We start from the raw sequence: 22,397 nt of genomic DNA on the forward strand, positions 1-22,397 counted from the left end.
ACCAGTACATATATTATACGAATGCCCTTCATGAGGAGGTTATTATGGCATTCAGCTATTTTTGACAATTTGGCCAATATGCCTCAACTTGAAATGATAAACTTAAATTGACTTAACTGGCTTAGCCCTACGTGCAGCTTATACATACCATTTCATTTCGCTCTCATTTTATGAATTCGAACAGGTTTGCGGTTGTAAATTATAGCCATAACATTACGTTTTATGTTTTACATTTGTTAGTGTGAGAACAACCATAAAATAATACACATGTAGTCGAAGTGCACCATTCTCAATTTGTTTTGCACAAACAAACTGCAGGCCATTTACCAAGTGCACACAAATGGTCAATCACTCTGAAAAGCCTGCTAATGATATAGTATTTTAAGCAGGTAATTTTTCTACCACATATTTTAACTACTGATCCAAAATAATATAAAAATTTCTGTTTTCTGAATATAATAGCATTCTAGGCACACACATCAAAGTGAAAGCATGACCGATACCATTAATCTACTTTCAAGTGTGCTATTTCATAATCATTGAGCATTCCTGTTTTAGATTTTCTCCAAATGGTATACATAACCTGTTATTACTACAATGACTGATTCAATGTCTTTACCAAATCTGAATCAGTAAACAAGCAGAGTGTTCGTATTCGGAAGTGTGCAGTATTATTTAGCTGCCTACAAGAACAGCTAAGGTCAAGGAACTATATAGATCTTCTAAAAAAAAAAAAAAAAAAGAGGGAAGAGAATGTATAAATTTGACTTGAATGTGTGTCCTATTTATTTTTGCATTTGATTTGCTTTTTACAACGTGTAGAGGTTACCCAAACAGGGGGAACAAAGAAGAAACTTGTTAAAATCACTTTCTGTAGTTTGTGTGACCAGATAAAAGCTCAAGTGGTCAACATGACATGCTCTTGCAAAATGAGATTATATATGAAGATTCTTACAGAGTTACTGAAAGATTCTCACAGATGAGCTAATTTCCGCAACAATACTATTTAATTGACATACTGTAGGAGAGTTCTTTTGTTTTCAGGTTGTTTGCATAAAACAGAAGTTGCAATCACAACTGAAGGACTGAAGAAGATTATACTTTAATTGTCAACTGGTCTGTAAACAAAATTAGTTTCTATAGGATCCACAAAAAAAAAAGATTTCTGCCCTGACAAACAAATCAGGCCGATTGATTCACAGTTAATCACTCATAAGTAGTTACCAAAACATTGTTTACAGTTCCACACCCGCAAACTATGCCGATTTTGGTAGAATCATTGTAAAAACTCAAGCTGCATTTTCAATTCCAAATTTACTTCATTTTATCACTTCCAAGAGAAAATTTATTATTCTCAACAGCAGGCACACGGTATGCATGCCGGGTTCCAGTATGCAAGCAGCTTGTTGTCAATATAGAGGCAAAGACCTGTTTACAAACAGTTTTCACTGTGCTAAGGACACCTGACCCCCCCCCGGCACGAATTCAAGACGAAAAGAATACATATCACAAATATATGCGTGAAAACTGAAATTGTTACACAAAACTCAATATTGCATGCTGCTGTTGTCGTGAAAATCATTATGGTGTAGCTATTTATTGCTGCTACATGGAAATAAAAATTTCTCTGAAAGAGAGTGAATTTTAAAGGCCATGTTGAGAGCAGTTGTCACCAAGCAATTGATATACAGGGATATTTAGGGCAGTGCTGCAGCAAGTTTTCTTTTATTGTTTCATCCAACTGCTGCTTGTGCATTTTGGCTTTGAAAGAACAGTTATTCTGTTGAGCAGCTTACGTCAGAGGAATCACTTTTCTGCTTGCCAGCTGGCTAAAGCAGTTTTTACCTTCCAAGATGCCATGCCAGAGGTGGCAGCATAAATTTTGGCAGCAGTCATCTCTGCCTTACGTTGCAGAATGTTGCAGCAGGCTGGGACGTCCGAGCAATGAGGTCTGTTGCATCATCTGCAGCCAATAAGGAAGTCAATGTAGATGTCAAGAGCAATACACCGAGCAACTACGCGTCATCCACCACTACACAGCAGGCATTGTTGGTCTTCAGGGATTCCAGGGATGATGGCACGTCCAACGCCCGTAACCCAGTTCGTACTGGAGACACCGGCACCAGATTATTTGAACAATAGGGGACCAAACACCAGTAACAGAGCCGGTAGAGGTAGTGGCAGTGAGTCCAGCTCAAATATCAGACTGCAACCAAATCCACCATGTCCCCCAGACTCTGTAGTTAACAATAACTATAATGCTAATACATGTACTGGTGATAGTTTGGTCGTTGGCCCGGTTTTGTCAACCGTCAATTCTAGTGCCTTGGTGCACCCAATGCACGCTTCCTCACTCAGTAAAAGTAATTTAGTTTTAGGTCTGAATCAAGCCGGAGCAGCCGATAAGCTTTTTGCCGTTATTGGCCCATTCAGCCATGAGTAAGCATTCCGTGGGGCCATGGCATGCCATGGGGCACGATGCCCCCATCGATGCACATGTATTCCAATCCATTCAAGAAAACATTTGGAAGGAGAAGTATGTAGACTTAGCATCCTTTTATCTTGACAATGCCACTATTGTTTTGACTTCTGCCAACAGCAGCTCAAAATTGACCATGGCAGTTGAGCAGTGGTTTTGCGGCTGGCTACTGCACACCCCTCGCAAGCTAGTTTCGATAGACAAATGGTCTGGTGCTATTCACATTTTCATGGCCATATACTCAATGCGACTTCCCAGCCGCTTCCTGGAATTGCTAAAATATGCAGAAATAGTTCGTATGGCAGCCGTGCAATTCCCTGGCCTAGGCTGGCACAATTATAATGAGGGATTCCGCCTGCGTATGGAAGCGGTCCCGTCCCGTTCATGGACTACCATGGACATGGAACTCTGGCTTACTGTCTCCACGGCTGGCAGCGTGCTACCCGCTGTTAATACTTCTGCGAATACAGCTGTCGGGGTTGCTCGAAACCACTGGACTAAGCACATCTGCTTTGTGTTTAATTCTGCTTTGGGTTGTCGGTAGAATCCCTGCCGGGACACGGTGCGTGGTCGTGTAGAACGGATGTGCAGCCCCCCATGCAAGGAGGCACCACCGCAAAGCGTTCGATCACTCCTGTTAGTGCTACATACATGCGCTACACAAAGACTCTGTCTGCAGCATTGCGTGTGTAGCAGGCATTCTGGCTGGCAACAACCAGCAATGTGGGACCATGGATGAGCGCTAGCATGCACACTGGCAATCCACAGCCGACTCCTAACATAACCAGAACCTCCAAGCAACTTTTTGTTCTTCCAACGCCCATTAAGGTGGTTGTTCTTCGGCAGTGGTTGGCACAGTATCTGCATTAGTCGGTGGCTGATTCATGTAAACAAGGTTTTTCATGGGGCTTTTCCCTTGATTTTACGGGACCTAGGCTAAGGAAGGATTCTAAATGTCTTAAATATGCTACAGATAGGCCCTGGGTTGTTCTTCAAAAGTTGCCAAATGAAATTGATCCTGCTAGAATCGCGGGACCTTTCATTCATCCACCTTTCCCTATCAACCTACAATGTTTACCAACCTAAATAACAACCTAGCTCAATTTGACTGATCCACCATTTGTCATAACCCATGGGGAGTTTTGTGAATGACTGTATCGATAAAGATGAGCGCAAGTACACTATGCATGTTTTGATTCAGCCGTTTAATTAGCCTGTCTGTTGACCCAAATGTATGGTTAGCAAAAACTGACGTCAAGGCTGCTTCCCGTTTCCCCTTCGGATTACGATTTTTGGGTTTTCAGTTTCAGAATAAGTTTTACTATGACAATGCCTACCCATGGGATGTTCAGTGCCATGTGCACTGTTTGAGACCTTAAGTCCGTTTTTTAGAATTTCATGTGAAGCAGGTTTCCGGATCAGACACTATTACATATTACATCGAGTTTTTGTTCATTGGCGCAACCACGGAACGATGTGAGTTACTTTTAAGTACATTTCAAGAAGTTTGTGCGCAACTACAAGTTCCACTTGCGGAAGAAAAGACAAAGGGCCCATGTCGAGCTATTACTTGTTTGGGTTTGGACTTTGATATAGTTAAGTGCGAGATTCGAGTGCCAAGCGGCAAAGTACTGGCACTCTGGGAAAAAAATTCAGTCATGTATGGGACTGAGGAGGTTGTCGCTGAGGGAAATCCAATCCTTAGTAGTCTCACTGAACTTTGTATGTCGCACTGTCACCTCAGGCCAGGCATACACCAGGCATTTAATTAGTTTATCACAAGGGCTAGCAAAGCCACATCATGAAACTTGCATAACAACTGGCACAAAATGGACCTTTTAATGTGGTTGGACTTTCTTGATCATGTCAATGGGGTTTCGCCTTTCCGTGATCAGGGCTGACTTGACAATGACGCATCAGGATTATTTACTGATGCTGCTGCAAGCATTGGCTTTGGTGGTTACTTTAATGGTCAATGGTTTCAAGGGAGGTGGACTCCCGAGCTGGTCACACTTTTGGCATCTATATCACACAGCAAATTCTATCCTTTGGTGATTGCCATGTATTCTTTAGCTCCTCAGTTAGCTAATTGTAAGGTGCGTTTTCAGACGGACAATGAGGCTGTGGTTCACGACATTAACAAGCAATCCTCACATTGTGATAATCATGCAGTATGTGCACCCATTTGTTTGCAAGTGCCTGCGATATCACGTTTTAGGCCATTCACATTCCAGGAATTCAAAAAGACATAGCCAATTTCCCTTCCTGTTTTCAGGTGGCCCGTTTCTCTGCCCTCGCCCCTCAGGCTGAGGACAATAATGACCCCAGTCCCAGACATCCAACAGACCTGTTAGGTGAGATTAACCGCCTATTGATGGCAGCTTCAACTTCAAACACAAAACATACCAAATTGGTTGGTGGGCACTTTCCTTATTCAAACATTGCAGTTTGAAGACGATTGTCCTGCATCCCCTGATGATGTCGGTAAATTCATTGCATGGTTGTCTTTGCAAGGTTTAGCAGCATCAACAGTTGCCATGTACACATATGTAGCAGGTGTGGGTTATTATCACAAGATTCTAGGCTGGAGCCCACCCATGATTTCCTAGTTAAGAAATTATTGACGGGTTGCCGTAGAGATAAGGCAAGTAGTGACAAGCGCTGGCCCATGACACCTCCCTGTCTTGGCCTGGATTATGTGAGCACTTCTTCATGTTTGTAACAATTGCAACGAAGTCGTCCTGTTCCGTGCGGTTATGTTAAGTGCCTTTTGGGGGTTTTTGTGCATAGATGAATTTGCCGCGATTTCCAAAAACCACGTACAAAAATCGCTTTTCCTTTCTTCTGATGAGAAACTTCAGAATCTTGGTCAAACTGCTGTATCGGTTCTAATTTCCCTCAGACACATGAAAACAAACCAGTTGGGTCATCCACAGGTTGTCTAATAAGCATTATTTGCCCGGTGAGGGCAATAAATGCATACATGCAAATTCGGCTGAACTTATCTGGTAGTTTCTTTTGCCAGTTTGGGGTTCAGGCCCTTGCACAGTATCAATTTAATGTCATCAACATGACATGCAGTTGGGTCATGTTACAGTTATGAAACCCTAAACAAATACGGCATTACTACAGTCACGAAAGTTGGACCTGAAATGTGTGTTTCCTGTAACAGACAAGTGAACACCGTTGCAGTGGGACAGCTAGTGTTGAACTTCAAGAAGGGTGTATGGCATTATTCTATATATCAGTCAATGTTTGGCATGCACATGCTTAGACTGTGCTATTTCTGTTTTTCACAGAATGTGCTCGTCATTTGATGCATCTTACTGCTACTAAAGTAGCTGATCATGTCTCCGTCCAGGGTTGCTGAATTACTGATATCTATTACCACCTCAAGAAGTGTAGCAAAAGAAAACAAGAGTTCAGTGATTGTTGAGAATAGGTGGACACTCCTAAACAGAAAAAATACTCAAACATGTCTCTACCCCGTGCCTGTCATTAGGATAGTCCACCACCCAATTTCCCAAACAATGAATTGCACTGTTTCCATTTCTTGGAGCCAGTTGGCGCTTGGAAGTCAACAATAGGCAAAAGACAGCTTCAAATGGAAAGGTGCTGCAACTACTAGGATGGAGAAACAAAAGACAACTCATAAGTTGATTTCTGACTCTTATAAGACATCAGCTACAGCCAAGACATTGTCCGCTCCCACTACTGCCATGCCACCATCCAGTAGTGCCAAGCCATCGTCCACTTCCAACACTACCAAGCTACCATCCATTACTGTTAATCCTTTATTAACAACTGCCAAGTCATCTTTACTTCCTGTACTGCAAAGCCTTCACCTAGAACTGCCAAGCAATCATTCACTGTCAGCACCATGAGGTTATCATTTACTTCCAATACTGCCAAGAGTTATTATCTGTATCTGCAATATCAGGTACCACTAGCACTCTTAAACCAGATCCTCCTAGCTCAAACCCAAAAAGAGTTGTCAAAATGATGACTAATCCAAACCAGTATTAGTAAGGACCTCTTAAGACCATCACATGGTCCAACAAGGCCATCACAAAACCATAACAAGACTTCCAGTTTGAATGAAGTTACGATATTGAGGATGATATATCGAATATTGAAGGTGATGCAATCAGAGGAGTGAAAAAAGACCTCTACACTGGTGCAAATGAATGTACTTACTTGGCTTTTAACCTCATCTTTTGGGGTAGACTTTGTATGTATAGTTATGTATTAAGGCAGATTACAGTGGAATTTATTTTCCTTTTCTTATAAACATTACCTGATAAATGTGCTTCTTCCGAAGATTGCTGCAGGAGTAACTGATCATCAAATGCAAAAATGCTGTCACTGTCTGCTTGCCTGGCACAAGGGGGAGCACTTCTAGGAACTTCTGCAAGATGCATATTACACAGACCAGAGTCGGAGTCAAATCTTAAGACCACCTAAGTGTTCTCCATAAAGTGCAGTATGCAACTAAGTTGTCAGAGAGTGAATACTGTGTCTTTGTGCAATTATTGTCCTTGATGTCTTAACCACTTCCTGCCGGGGACTCTGGAATTGGAGACGTATGCTTTATATGAATGGCTGGGGTCTCCAAACTTCGACAAAGGAAACAGGGCCCAATAACAAAAAAACGTACTCTGAACAAAAGACCAGGCTGCTGGGCATTAGCAACATTTTTCAATCTCAAAAGTGGTGATAATCCAGCCTTGTTTTGAAACCATATACCGGAGTTTGGGGCATTTATAGCGAGCGAATTACCACCAGGGACAAAAGCGTTCCACCACCGCAGCGATAAGCCACACAACACCGCTGCACGCTAATCTGGCCCCTATTGAAAAGAGGTCAGCAGTGCACTGAGCCAGGTTTGTGAACAAAAGAAAGTTGCATAACAACACACAATCTGAGCTCTTTTTACAAGGCTGCAGGCCTGGCTGAAATACTCAGGCATCAATGAAGGTCACCTGTCAACTTTGAGTAGTGCCTAAAGATTACTTCATGCAGCTATAAACGTCCGTTAAATGAAATGATAAATTTTTGAAGAATTTTGAAAATGGAAAAAATGATAATTATGCCGGCCCAGCATCATCAACATTGAAAAATGCCCCAGCATGAAGTGGCTAATTCACAGAAACTTACCATGCCTACCTGTAAACAATCCTCTGCATTCCCATCTGGATTGTTGTTACATCAAACTAATGTTGTACACTGTCAATATTCAACATATATCTTTGCACATTAGCAAGTCAGCCACCACTGCTTGAGTGCTAGGCAACTGTTACACAACTGATATTCATTTAGACAGGGTGAAGAAGTGGCTGATCAAAATGATTTTTAAAGTGTGAGTTAGCCAAGGAATCAAAGAAACTACCCTTTCTCAACTCAAAGGATACCACTAGCTTGAGTTACAATGGGGTGATTTTGGAAAGTTGGGCAGAAAGAGAGCACAATCTGTGAATTTACACGCAACATTACACCAACAAAAGTGGACAGTGTAACATTTGACTCAAAAATGACAGAGTTTATCAATGAACATTGCAGAATTTGGATGTTTGATGCATTTTGGAATAATGAAAGAAAAACTAGAAATGAACCCAATTTTCACGGGTCTTTTTGTGAGGACAAGCTGCACGGTTTAGCGAGGCCTCCACTGCAGTTATTTTACCATTAAGAGTCCAAGGGGAACATGGCTTAATTACTTGAAGAATCCAACTTTTTTTCTGAAAAACTGCCTTATCTGTTGATTCCTATTCTTGATTTCAATTAATATGAGTACTTCCACATGTTTAATTAAACCTTTTTGTTAAGAAGGCTGCCTGAGATGGATGCCATTTCTACAATGTGATATAAAGCTTCTATGTTACCTTTTAAAAATGTTACAAAGATTTCTGCTGGTGGTGTGAAGAAACTTGGTTCTACCATGGCAACAAAACATACTAACTTTAGTTATCTTTGCATAGCTTTAGGTACAGTAATAATAATGGATTCATCATGAAGTATCAACCAGGTACATGTACTCACCAAAAATACATACCAAGAATACACTTTGCAATGATAACAAGTATTTGGATTGAAGCTTTTATAACGGTAAAGGGTGGTAAGATTGAGGAACCCCTGTATCTATCACAAGAACCTCTAAGTGATGTAGCTGTATTGCTTGACACGAACATTAATGCCAGGGCCTGTATTCACAAAACATAAACTTAAAAAAAAAATTAAGTTGTATAAAATCTAAGCACCCTGCTAACTTATGTGGCTCACTCAACTTGAGATCACGAAAAAAAAAGTAAGCACCCTACTTATCTTAACGGCACACTTAAGTTTCATCAGTAAATGTCTCATAAAGCTGACCTGTTGCTCATGTACATAAATCACTCATCAACAGTGGTTGTTAAGTATCCATGGTCAATCAATAAATTAAGATTCCAGACAGATGCAGACAGGCTACAAAGCTGATTTTTCCCATTTTTTGCCCAGCATTTTAAGCCTATTGCATCTACAAATTACAACCAAAAATAAATTAAACACGTGTTTGATACGCGATCCTTCCCCACGAAGGCATTTGGATGCAAGATGCATTGAAATCCCATTAAATAAATGACAATTTGAAATCGCTATTGCAATGACGTGCACGGATTCAACTGGATTAACTTGATCACAACACTTTTATTGTGAAAAACATATAATTGATAATTGAATAGCTTCATCTCAGTTTAATAATTAATAACAATGGCCATCAAAGATGGTTAGCAGTCAAGAAAGCCTAACTTTTCTGAGAATGATCAGTTAACATTCTTGCTGAATGGGAAAAATGGCAAGAAGTGCTGCAGCCCAAACTTTCTGCGAAAATAATAGCAGCTGCCAAACATGATGCCTGGCAAGAATTTACCGATGTGCTGAATGCACAGTTTCCTTCTGTCTGACGGGATGTCAGCAAAATTCAAAAGAAATGGGAGAACATGAATAGCAACATGAGGAAGAAAGTATCCACGTAAAGAAAGGAGTCACTGAAAACAAGTACTGACTTTTAGAATGGTCTTTAACCACTTTATTTGTATAGGTCCTACAGTTTTTGTACAGAATGAAAGAAAGTGGTTTAGACCTCAACAAAAAGTATTCCTTATAGCTTAAACTATACCAAGACGTATGAGAGGTGCATCTGATGAAAAAAAAAAAACTTGATCCTTATAATCTGTCCTCACGAAGTAAGTCTAATCATTCATTTTGATTTTTTTAACAGAATCAAATTGGTGACTATATATAACAGGATTTGCCCTTACCCAACATATATCAATAAGCACTGTATGCTCAGTGCTTGTCTGAGAGCTTGGGAAAAAACTCATAAGCTTACATATGCAAAAAAAAAAAAATTACATCTTGAAAATAGTTCGCGGTACCTGCTGCTTCATCTGACTCCGACTGGCCAGCCGACCCCGGCAAGCTCGGTGGTCGAGTGGTTAAGACATCTGCACTAGTAAGCAGGAGATCGTGGGCTCAAGTCCCACCCGAGTGAGCTTATGAGGGTTTTTTTGCAAGTTCTCGGACAAGCACTGAGCATACAGTGCTTATTAATATACGTTGGGTAAGGGCAAAACCTGTTATATATAATTAACATCTCCCCAATGCAAAAAAAAAAAAATACATCTTCAAATTGGTGACGTTGAACATTAGGCCTAACATTTTACATTGAAATTACATTCCTTTAAAAACACAATACGAGGTTTTCCAAAGAAGTATGATAAGATACCCGTGACTAATAACAAGAGAAATGTTGAATTGCGTTTACAAAAAGCGGTGTGTGCGTTGGGGTTTAAGTGTGATTTTCTCCCTATGTTAAATTCTCCGAGTGGGGGTCCAGCACCACCTGATATGGCTCCACTAAACCAGAGATTGATGTCAATTCTTGGAAAGACTTCTCCACCCTTTGTTGGCATAGGTAGTTTTTAGCAGATAGATGTGGATGCTCAACCTACTTTGACGTCAGAGAACCAGTCTGTAGTGGCAACACCAGCCGAATGGTAAACAAGCTTACTATAAGCCCAACATACAAAAATTTTGGCACAAAGGATAAAAATTAATCCAGTTAAAAACAATTCTTGATAGCTAGCTCTTAGTTAGTTAGTGTGACGTGACAGAGGGGGCTAGTCACTAGGAGCAGTGCAAAGTTACAGATGGCGCTCTGCCCAGTAACAGAGGCAGATGTTTGGTGCACATAGCTGTGTGTTAAGCAAGCGCGGCGCATGGGCTCCGCCTTGTGCGTTGTGCAATAGGGCAGCAGAAGTCACTGCCTGGTCACGTGAGGGCGTGCGCGGGGGTGGTCGCAGCAGCGCGAAGACTATAAAAGGCGCGTACAGTCAAGGTTTAGTCGTCCTGATCAAGGGCTGATCCTGAGGTAAGGGTAGAAAATCCTGTGCAAGGGTTAACGTCCCCTAGCCTAGTGTGACTGTGCCTAAGTCCCGAGTGGTGCGTGTGTCGTTGAGGGGCTTGGTAGGTTGAGGGGCTAATTGGTGGTGCGGTACAGTTCCTGATAGGAGCTTGCGGTCGATGCAAGGGTGGATTGCTATCTCGTGACGTGAGTTGCATGTAGCGCAGCCCTGACAATAGGCCCCGAGGAAAGCAAATGCACGTAGATCCTGCCGAGTTCACTGTAGCTTCTTTGGAGGGAATATAAGCAGGTGCAATTTCCACAAATGGACTCATACGTCTATCGTACATACCGAGATGACAATCATCATATTTGCCTTCAAGAAAATCCGTTGAAATAACCTGCCTTCAAGAAAATGAGCTGTGGCTTCCATGAAGATCAAGCTCAAGGGGCTGTTTTTGGGGACAAAGATTGAAATCATCAAGGCTGTTGAAGCTGGCTGCAAAAGGGCGGACGTTGGATGCCAGTATGAGCTAGTGTAAAGTACACTTTTGACCATCCTCAGGAACAAGGCAGACATCTTACAAAAGTTTGCAACTTCCAAGTTTCAGCCCTCATGAAAGAGATGCCGCACTGCAGCCCACAAAGACATGGAAGAGGCTGTCCTCCGCTGTTTTTGGGGAAACAGTGCAAAAAGCCTACCTGTCAATGACCCCCTTCTCCCAGAAAAGGCAGAGCAACTGGCAAATATGATGGGTTGTGACAACTTCTCTGCCAACACTAGATGGATTGGTCGATTTAAGGAGTGATATAACGTCACCTTCAAGCAGATCTGCAGCGAGAGTAAGAGCGTAGACCAAGTCATGGTTACAGACTGGCTTCAAGACACTCTCCCAGGCATCATCTGTAACTTCGAGCCACACAACATTTTCATTGCAGATGAGACTGGGCTCTTTTACTGGCTACCACCAGACAAGACGATGGCATTTAAAGGACAGCAGTGCCATGGCACCAAGCAAAGCAAGGAGTCAATCACCGTTCTACTGTGCGCCAACATGGACGGCACAGAAAAGCTGAAGCCCCTAGTCATCGGACAATTCCTCAAGCCCCAGTGTTTCAACATATCTTCTGGTAACGTACTGTGCAAACCGCATGGCCTGGATGGTGAGTGACTTCTTCATCCAATGGGTCCATCGCCTGGACAAGGAATTCACCCAACAACAGCAAAAGGTCTTACTTTTCGTGGACAATTGTATGGCTCATCCCCCTGTTCCCAACCTGTGCTCCGTTACCATCCAGTTTCTGGACATGAAGGTTCACTACAGACGGGCACTCATCCAGCGACTTCTAGAACGCTACAACACGGGGGTGACTCCTGCAGAGGTGAACGCCAAGGATGCCATTGACATGGTTGACCTGGCTTGGCAAAAAGTCAAGGAAGAATGCATTGCCAACTGCTTCAACAAGGCAGGATTTCAAGCCTCAACATCAAGCCCAAGAACAAACACAAACCCAGCCTCAAGACCAAGTCTAAGAACAAACCCAAGCCGAGCTTCAAGACCAAGTCCAAGGCCCAGCCCAAGTCCACCTCGAGACCAAGGCCAAGTCCAAGACCCAGCCCAAGTCCACGACCCAGCCCAAGTCCAGGCTCAAGACCAAGCCCAAGACTCAGCACAAGTCCAGTCTCAAGACCAAGCCCAGCCCAATAATATCTGGGCCCATTTGGCACAGCACATTGTCTTGCCAGTTATGTTTCATCAGTATGCAGAGGTTGATGCTGTTCTGCAGTGCACAGACAAGGCGAATGAAGAAGAAATCGTCAGGGACCTGAAAGGTTAGAAAGAGGGGCAGCAAGAGGAAGGAGAGGAATAGGAGGAAGAGGAGAATCACGGTAGCGGATCGGCCCCAAGTGAGCGCCCTGTTCAGGAATGGGCCACACTAATATCCCAGTTCCAAGAATTCCTATGAACTCATCCAGCCACGAACGACGATATCTGCAGTGCCGCTACTGACTTGGTGGAGTTTTTGACTGAACAGCAGCACAAGCAACTTGCGCAGAAAAGGAGCACCGATTTCTTCTGAAGCCTGGACTCTAGTCAACAAATAAACCAAACAGCTCTTATCAGAGCCACCACATTTTCAAAAAAGAGATAATGATGCTTGCCTGTCTAGTAGTACCAAACAAAAACCACTAAAATTTCTTTTAAGTTTCTTCCTTCCTTTAATAACATTCTTATTTTAAACTAATTAACAAAAATAAAAACATGTTCCCGTCCCAGATAATATCACAAATCACATCTTCCAATATTAGTCTCACTTAAGACCCTGCACAGTCAATGGAAAGGAAATTCAAATGGGTTTTAGAAATATATTGTACACCCTTCTAAAGTTCCCTTCCTTCAATTAACCGATGCCCCACATTCCCCTTTCAAAATGAACTAGCACAACCCTTTCGCACGATGATTCATGACATTGAAAATGAAAGTTACTGTTCCATAAATTAAAAGAATTAAAAGAACATTTTATAAAATACAATTTTATAAACCAACAGATATTCCCGTATTTCAATACCTTCTTACATCCAGTCCTTATATGAACTAGTTCTCAAGTTAATTAAACCTTTACTTTAAAATTAAACCTTTACTTTACTTATGTGCAACGTCGGGTACCAGTTTCCAAGGAGTGCTTCGCCAGGCCACGTCGTGTGTGTGGCGGCCGGCCACTTACAACCACTGTTCTCTGCTGTTGCGTCACACAAATATGCATATTTGAAATTGTTTTATTCATTCAAATCATATTTATTAATATGATTTAAAATTTATTAACAAGTTAAAGGCTGGAACATGTACGTTGAATACTAATCCTCTGTGTATACTGTACCTCACAGTACATGTTGGCCTACAGTACATTGCCATAGTGTGTAACAATGCTTGCTGGTGCATGACGCCAGGCTTGCACTCTATGAATGGGGTAAATGTCAACACTTATAACATGAGGTTTACCGTAAGACAAGGTCTCTTTCGGAGAGTCACTGCGAGCTCGTATTAAGCATTTTTGACTGTAGTTGCAACGAGAAATAAAATCTTGAAAGACTAAAATTTATTTAAATAATGTTTCCAACATCCCTGCACTGTCAACCACTGTATTGAAAACCTAGTTATGCAATGACCTTGTCAAAATTGTTTTAATTATGCACAGAAATGTATTACAATTTTTATGCACTGCATGCCGTACACATGTACATGTACACATGGACATCATTCATACGTGCACATGCACACAATCCGGCTCCACACTTGTCTTGTAAACCCACTGGAAGTAAGTTTGCCCATTGTGTTGTCGAACAATATTTGGAGTTTGCTGCTGGGGTGGTTGATCCGGCTGTGGATATTGTGGTGGCTCTTCATCTTCTGGCTCAGGGAGTCCACGCATTTTTGCAATGCTATGCAGCACTGCACAAGCAACTACCGACCTGCACACTCGACTTGGGGACAGCCGGATTTCACCCTGAAGGCAATGAAATCTTCTTTTCCACTACCCAATCATTCTCTCAACAATACTATGAGTTGATCTGAAATGAAGATAATAAATCCCCACAACTTTAAATAAGTTGCTATTGTGAATTTGCAAGAAGAGGAAGAAATTTGGAGAGTTCTTTTGGTATGGAAATTCAAGGCAAAATAATTTACCTGTTTGCAGTATTGTATCTTGCTTCAGCTCAATTTGATGGAGGAATGGGGTAAGGAGCCATCGTTTGGACTGGTATCCCGTATCACCCATCAGGTACATTTCTCCTTCTTGTCCATTTTCAAACTGTTCACCAACGAGGCTTTCTCTGAGCACTCGGGAATCATGAGTACTGCCAGGCCACTTTGCATTAACTGCTGTGAAGTTGCATTTGTCATCAGCTACAAATTTGGACGTTTATCGAGTGATAGTTTTTGCGATTTACAAACTGTTCTTCCTGTTCAATTCTGAAGAATCCCCTTTGAATGTCTGGAATAATATCAGCTGTACGCCACTTGATGAACTGCCTTACCCTTCTAGCGAGACTTGTTGAAACTTAAAATACATTTCTAGAGACAGAACTTTGTGAAATATTTACAGTATCTCCGACAGCTCTCCAAATGTTTCACAAACATAAAACTGGAACGCTGTTAGAACCTTCAACTCTGGTGAGATTGTGTAGCTTTGCTTGGTCACTGAGGTAATTTCATCGCTAATAAGATCAGTTATGAATAATATTCTGTCTCTACCTTGTGGGTAGTTCACCGTCAGTAAAGTCATCCAAAGGGTTTGCTCTAACACGAAAAACTCTCTCCCTTCGTGGCGCTCATTCATTAATTTGTCTGAAACAAGCAGCACCAGTAAGAGCCGCCATGACACCTAAGAGCTCCACTTACTTAAGGCACGTTCGACCACACTTAGATTTATGTTAAGAAAATAAGTGGAGTACTTAATGCAAACGTTTCATGAATGCCACTTAAATTCCAAAAGTTGTCTCAGCCGTGTATTCAAGTTGGGTGCTTAAATTGTTATGACTTAAGTTGTTTTGTAAATACAAGCCCAGAACTGCAAAGGTAACATGGGTACTTCAAATGTAACAACACATGGGTGGTTATAAATACATACAATAAATACTTACGATAATTTACTGAAGATTCCTCAATTGACTTATCACTGGGCAGTACAAGACTTGACACTGAACAATGATCCTTGTCAGAGGCTTTAAATTCCTTGTCTGTCTCTTCATTTGATTGTGGTGTTGCTCGACACCCTCTTCCCCACATGTAAAGGGCATTGTCTGATGTTCCAGCTACTGTATACGCATCTCCGCATGAAACAGTCTAGGAAACAAACAAAATAAAAGTAATACATTCTAGTCATCCAATACGTAAAATTAATGGTATTTCAGTTTGCAAGTCACTGATTTCTGAACAGAAATGTAATTAAATAAATAATCACTATTTTCCATTCATACTCTCCATCCAAATATCATTTTGTCTGGGACTAAAATATTACTGCTTTCACTACCGATGTCAAAGATAAAATTGCGATCAACTTAACTAAAACAAGTCTCATTTACAAGAAAAATGAAAGTAACTTTTTTATGGCACATTACGGTTTAGTTACAAAAAAAGCACCTTTACATTGCATTGGGTCAATTTTTGGATTGTTATGTTTCAACAATAGAAGCAATGGATATTACACTGTTCCATAAAAAAGGCAACCACACATTAAGCTTACGCTTTGTGGCAAATGTTTCTTGGCACACCGTGTTGTGAATCCTGGCTACCCTGATAATGAGCACAGCTAAAGTATGAAGTGCCTACAATTTCCAATGTCTCTATTCTATGAACACAAGTCACAAGAAAATAAGCACATGTATTCTATATACATAGCCAATGATCACTGCAAAAATATGACATAGCCTAGGATGTAACTAGATATGAACACAATAAACATGACTTGATTAATAATGCTTTTTGTCATTAATAAGGTGAAACAATCTGTTAACAAGACCATAATTTAAAACAAAAATAATATACTTATGCCATATAACTGTCTTTTCCTGCACCACTCAAGCTGATCAGCTCACTCAACTTGTTCTCACAGCCATCATAAAGCTCTAATTTTGCTACTTGGTACGCCAACATTTTATACCCTCATTTTAGCCCTAATATGCCACAATTAGAGCTCCAAACCAAAGGTAAAAGTCGGTTTATACATATATCAGTGGCATATAAGTGTATCAGTGGAAGGAACGGGTGATGACCAGGTTTGAAACAGAGTGCACATTCTTTGTCAATTTATGTAATAAACAGATTCAGAGAATGATATTTGGCATTCACAAGTGACCGGCTCTAGAAAAAAGGGTAATAAGTCGCCAGATTCAGGTTATAATTTTTGTATTGGCTGGATTCTGTACATCAAAAGCTACAATTTGATATATGAATGACCCCTGTAGTGCACTGCATTCTAGAGATATATAGATATTTGTATCCACATTTTTTTAATCAATGAAAGCATGTTCCAAGAAAAAGCTCATGAAGTGTAGCGCTTGGAAACACAATGCTATATGGGATTTCCTACTGAATGATCAATATTTCATCTTTATTCATCTTAGTCATAACTTCTAAACATATAAACATTATAGAAGCAATAAAAGGCAAAAACATTTGGCCCTCTCCAATAGAACAGGCCATTACATGTTTTGGCATTACGTGACTTAATACCTTTTTTTGCAGAGAGGGTCACATATTACTCGCTTTTGTAGATGGATAAAAGAGAAAAAGAAAGTTTTCTAAAGGAGCAAATCCAAACTTATTAAAACAGTTTTGTCTAAAATACAGTGTCATGATAAATGGCACAAATCACTTTCACTGTTCGTCAACTTACCGATATTAGTTTTTCGGACATCTCTCTTACTTGCATAGGTGCTTCTCGTGGTTTTGTATGACCAAAGCCAAGTTGTCCATCAGTATTTCTACCGAATGTATACAAAACTCCAGGTTCTACGAGAACAGCACTATGATGAGGACCCAAAACCATGTCTACAACTCTGAAGGATGCTAGGGGTTTGATTTTGGTAGGAACTTTTCTGCCCTCAACTTCAGTCTGTACAAATAATTAACAGTTTTCTTTGCAAATCACGAACATGAAATGCACCAACAACAAAAAAAAATTAACAGTGGAATGTTGCAAAACTTTGTTGTTAGTTAAGCATCCTTTTCCAATTTTAATTTCAAACAAACCAAACTAGAACAGTTAATCAATCATGGCTTACTGCTAGATGTAAATCATTGCATTCAAACACAGACACACGAACCTTCATAATTTTCTCTCTTGTGTTACAAATACACTGACCTATTTTTGTGATTGTTACTGGCTAATTCAAAGTTTTGTTTGCATTGGACTTGTTTGGGGTAAAACATACAGAGACTCTTGTCAATTTAACAAGAATAAATAGACAGTAGACAGCTGATAAACTGTCATAAATGTCATGTGTCCAACATTTAATTAATTTCACCGTCTGCAACAGAGGTTCAACAGAGCCAAATGTGTCATAGAAAAATTAAACTGTCAGTATTACGTCACAGAAATGTCTTCTGCTGACGTCCCCTGTAAAACTCACATTTTGATCATACCAATGGGTCACACATACCTATACTGGTATGGCCTCTGCTGTTTCCCCCTGTGTGTGCCCTTTGAACATACAGTTAGGGTAAAAGGTTTACATACACCTGGTAGAACAAAACAAGTTTTCCTCAAATTTCACAACTTCACTCATTCCCACCAACGTTTCTATTCACGAGGAGAGACAAAATGGGTCTCTACTAATGTACATGGTGTACACGGCAAACAAAAAAAATCCAGACATATATATGATTCATATTTTTGTTTACAAAAAGATCTAAATTTATATACTCCAACCCTGATATTTATTGCCACTTTCTGTATTTTTTGTCACACTCATAGTTGCAGTGGACCACTTTCTGAAGTGTTTTTTAACGACAAGAAGGGGGTAAATTTCAATTTTCACAAAATGATTTTCAGAAATATTAATATTTTGAACCATAATAAGTGTCTGAGAGTATTTTCAATTGAAGTACTCACTATGAACATTAACTGGAGATACAATTTGTCTTACCTCATGAAGAAACAGTTGGCAAAACTATTTCAAGCAGCGACAAATTGAGGAAAACTTTTTGCCCCAACTGTGCATGTAGGACATTGGAGACACAAAAAAGGACTAGAAAATGTATGGAAATAATATTTGGAAAAATGTGCAGTTCCCCAAAGCTAAACTCAGTGTCAAATTATAAATTCAAATGCAGGGTGCCCTATTGAGATCCTGAGACACACCACTGCAGATTTTACATGACTGGGGCAATTTCTGTGGGTTGCAAGCAAATCCCACCCTGGGGTTGGGCAGGGAGTGAGTGGTTGCTTAAAAGTGGAATTGGAAAACATGATCAATGTGCACATTTTAACAGCAAACATGTATTTAAATTTATGTATATGTGGAAAAGTGCAATACATTTAAAAATGTCCACAATTTTGGTGGAAAAATTCTCCATAAATGTAATATGCTGAGTACGCTTCAACTTTGAGCCAATGAGCTGACAAGAACCAAAATTATTACCCATGCTAACCACAAGCAAAACCTTAAATGGATGGAGGGTGACCCAAAGGGTTGCCCATATGGATAGACAGAAAATGGTACAATATTACGAAGAGTTAAATTTGATTTGCAGCTTGTCCAAAACCAACACTAACACCTAACACCAGCACCAAGACCCATGTGAAACAAAAAAAAAAATACCTCTGTCACTAACTGCCACTATACAGTGAAATATTTAAGGCAATTGATACAAATATCTTACCTTTGTAAAGATGTTCTTCATTGCCATTAGAAAACCTTGTCTATTGTTGAGTGCCAGCTTGTTGTCCTCATTACTGCCACATGCCAATAAACAGCCCATGTCTGTCAGTAACATAGTACCATCAACACCACATTTCACATCGCGTACATAAACCTGCCCCATATTTAGTTCTTTTGGTTCACAGCTGCAATATTAAAAAAAAAGAAGCCAGGAAAGAAATATATAAAGTCCAAATGGCATTCAGGAAAAAAAAAGAAAATATAACAAAATTGGATACATGTGTATGTAAATGTTATCATATCATCGGGAAGTACTTGATATTTTTTATGAGTACAGGAACTGAATACCGAGTAAAGCATGCCAAGTTTGCGAACAAGTCCAAGTACAAAGGTGTGTGTGTGTTTTTTTTTTATGTTGACAAATGAGTGCAGGCCAAGTACTTACCAGTACTCAAATTGTACTTGGGTATGAGGATGAATCCTTCAACATAGAGTGAGACCATAATTTGTGTTTGTACAATAGAAAACAAACAAAAACAGCAGGAAAAAAAAAGATAAAAAAATAGTTTGGACTTTTCAATTTTTGTTTGTTTGTTTTTGATCCACCTACCCCCATTTTCTTAACAAAAAAGATTTTTCATTTGGTATTTTACCACCGTGGCAGCCATGTTTAATGTGTGCTGTAACCACATGTAATAATTCTCATTACCAGCTAATTATGATAGTGCTCCCTGATATGACGTTTTTCCTTTTTCACATATCCAGCTGTTCTCCCATGGATTATACAATTTAACTTTGGCATTTTAATACAGTGCTTTCAAGTCCCATATATAAAGTCTCGGATAAAATGTTCAAAAATGTATGTGACATTATTTGTATTGCACAGCAGTGCATCAGCTGGAATATAGTTCTGACATGGGACTGACATGGACTGGCCATCACTCCAGTGACGATCCAAGAGAAGATCACTGGACCCCTGCAAGTGCACTGAGACCTCAAATAAGAAAGAATACAGAAAATTGAAAAATACCTATGCATAAAGAGAAAATATACTTTTGTGGCATACATAACTTGCCGAAATATTTCTGAAGTTCTTGATCATATCATGTTTGGGGGTTGTTGAAGTTAGGAATGTATTCTGTAGCGGGGGGTGTCACTGGTTCTCAGCTTTCCCCGTCGTTCTTGCTGTTTCTTGCAGCGAGAACCAGTGAAACATGCATGCTTTGCCTCCACCACACAATGGTACAAGTACATTGCAACTTGCTTCACATTTGGAGGAAAGCTTGGAGAGTTTACAAATTACTAATTATGATGTTTTTTATTTGACTCCATAGACCCTCAGGTAGTGCCTTAAAACTTCAGATTATGCTTTACAGTGCAGCCGCATGTGTACTTTGGTTTTACGTGGTTATAACTGCATTGATTTTTAACACTGCTTCGATAACATTCAGACTAAATTCGGTATCTAGGTATGCAGAGTGCTTTAACGGAAATCTGTACTATGCAGTGCTAGTAGCTAACAGAATGCTGGCATGGTGCGTAGTTAATGCAAGTCAGAAGATCAATTTGTTCTTTATGTTTCTAAAGAAAATGAATTCCAATTTTCAATTAGTTATCTTGATCCACCAACCACTTTGGAAGAAAAAAATGAAATATCAAAACATTCAAAATGTTAAATTTTGCCAAACACACCCTAGAAAATAACATAATCTTCTGTAATAGTAACAGTCATAATACCAGTGGGGGTTGTAAATGATAATGCTGAGACATGAGAAGTATGTCGACAATACAGTTCCTATCTAGTTTCTGTCACACAGCATTCGTGGTTGCACAGCCCCTTTTTCAGAAGATTTTCTTTGTTCTACATTGGGTTTTGCACAACTCTGTGCATTAATTTGGTTATTTTTGGCAATAAGTTACTTTTAAATTTGCAGTGGAAAGTGTAGTGGGAAATTAAGAAACTGCAAACGAAGTGGAGCACCATGTTATTCAAGACAATGTTATTTTCATCCTGCAGCCCACTGCTGGAATCCAACCATCTACATTAAAATGTGCTTTCGTGTGCATTTTTCACCTGTTTCTGGTTCCGCTTGGTTTGACCATGCATAACTACTATGCACAGTAGTTCACATAACAGCATGAACGTACACTGAAAACAACTTCCATTTTCAGCTATCCAAAAATGGGATGTCAACAAAGTGATCAAACATGTTTTATTCCTTGGGGCCTGAGAGCAAAAACTGTTTTTTTTTTCACAGTTACAGCTAAAATTTCCCTGTCATTTTTAAACATTTCTTTTGCTGTAGACCTGTCTAAAGCACACACTGCACATCAAATCTATCCGGGAGGGTCACTAGAAGAGGCACTGCCATATCGGTCGATTAAGAAAGGACTTCTTGATTGATTTTTGAAAAAGGCATATTGTCTGATTCTCTTTCAGCAGTGATGACCAACAGATTGAAAAGAGCACCATCTAAGGAGATCAGTACTTACTGGTCTTCTTCATCACCTAATCCAAGTCTGCCATCTTTACCAACTCCCCAAGCAAAGACTTCACCATCAGCTCCAACTGCAAACACATGCTGGGGTCCACTGGATATTGCTGTCACATCAACACTGGGTTGTAATGAATGTGTAAAATGAGAGGCAAAAGCAAATACTGGATGACCCTCAAATTTATCTTCAAAGTAGACAAAAGAAGACACTTTATGAAAACATGATTTATGGACTAATGTGGTTTCAACAATTGACTGCTGGCCATCTTACATGCATTTAACAAAGAATTACAGAAGCAATATTTTGAAATTTTACCTTAAAATGTAAATGTAATGTGACCAGTCGACTATTCTAGTCACCTGATCCCTCCACTTCTGTAACATGCCTTATTCACTTCCAGACTTCAAAATTCTCAAGAACAGACTTGTACTATTTAACATCATTAGATAAAGCCTTGTGTTGTAGAGCGCCCTGTCTTTTAGGCCTTCACTTTATACACTTGATAAAAATACCTGGCAACAATACTGTGTAGTGCACTCTGGGACTTTTTTGTATTGAGTAGCGCATTTGCATATTTACAGAGCTATGCATGCCTCGCATTTGACAATGGTGACTTGAACAGTGTATTGTTTTTGCCCTACGTTTGTTCACCA

General features: G+C 40.1%; 1 protein-coding gene across 1 annotated transcript in view; it reads right to left on the reverse strand.

The window, feature by feature from the left end:
- Positions 1–22,397, reverse strand: part of LOC110986064 (serine/threonine-protein kinase Nek9-like) — a 140,467-nt gene that overhangs the window by 48,324 nt on the left and 69,746 nt on the right. Inside the window, exons 14-18 of the mRNA XM_022247674.2 lie at positions 21,742–21,864; positions 19,250–19,433; positions 17,262–17,480; positions 15,508–15,709; positions 6,777–6,887 (exon numbers count right to left, since the gene is read on the reverse strand). Of these exons, the coding sequence (XP_022103366.2) occupies positions 6,777–6,887; positions 15,508–15,709; positions 17,262–17,480; positions 19,250–19,433; positions 21,742–21,864 (839 nt within the window). The remainder of the gene's footprint in view (positions 1–6,776; positions 6,888–15,507; positions 15,710–17,261; positions 17,481–19,249; positions 19,434–21,741; positions 21,865–22,397) is intronic.

The sequence above is a fragment of the Acanthaster planci genome, linkage group LG08 (genome assembly GCF_054643075.1).
Source record: "Acanthaster planci isolate LZ-2023a linkage group LG08, COTS_SCS, whole genome shotgun sequence".
Taxonomy (NCBI): domain Eukaryota; kingdom Metazoa; phylum Echinodermata; class Asteroidea; order Valvatida; family Acanthasteridae; genus Acanthaster; species Acanthaster planci.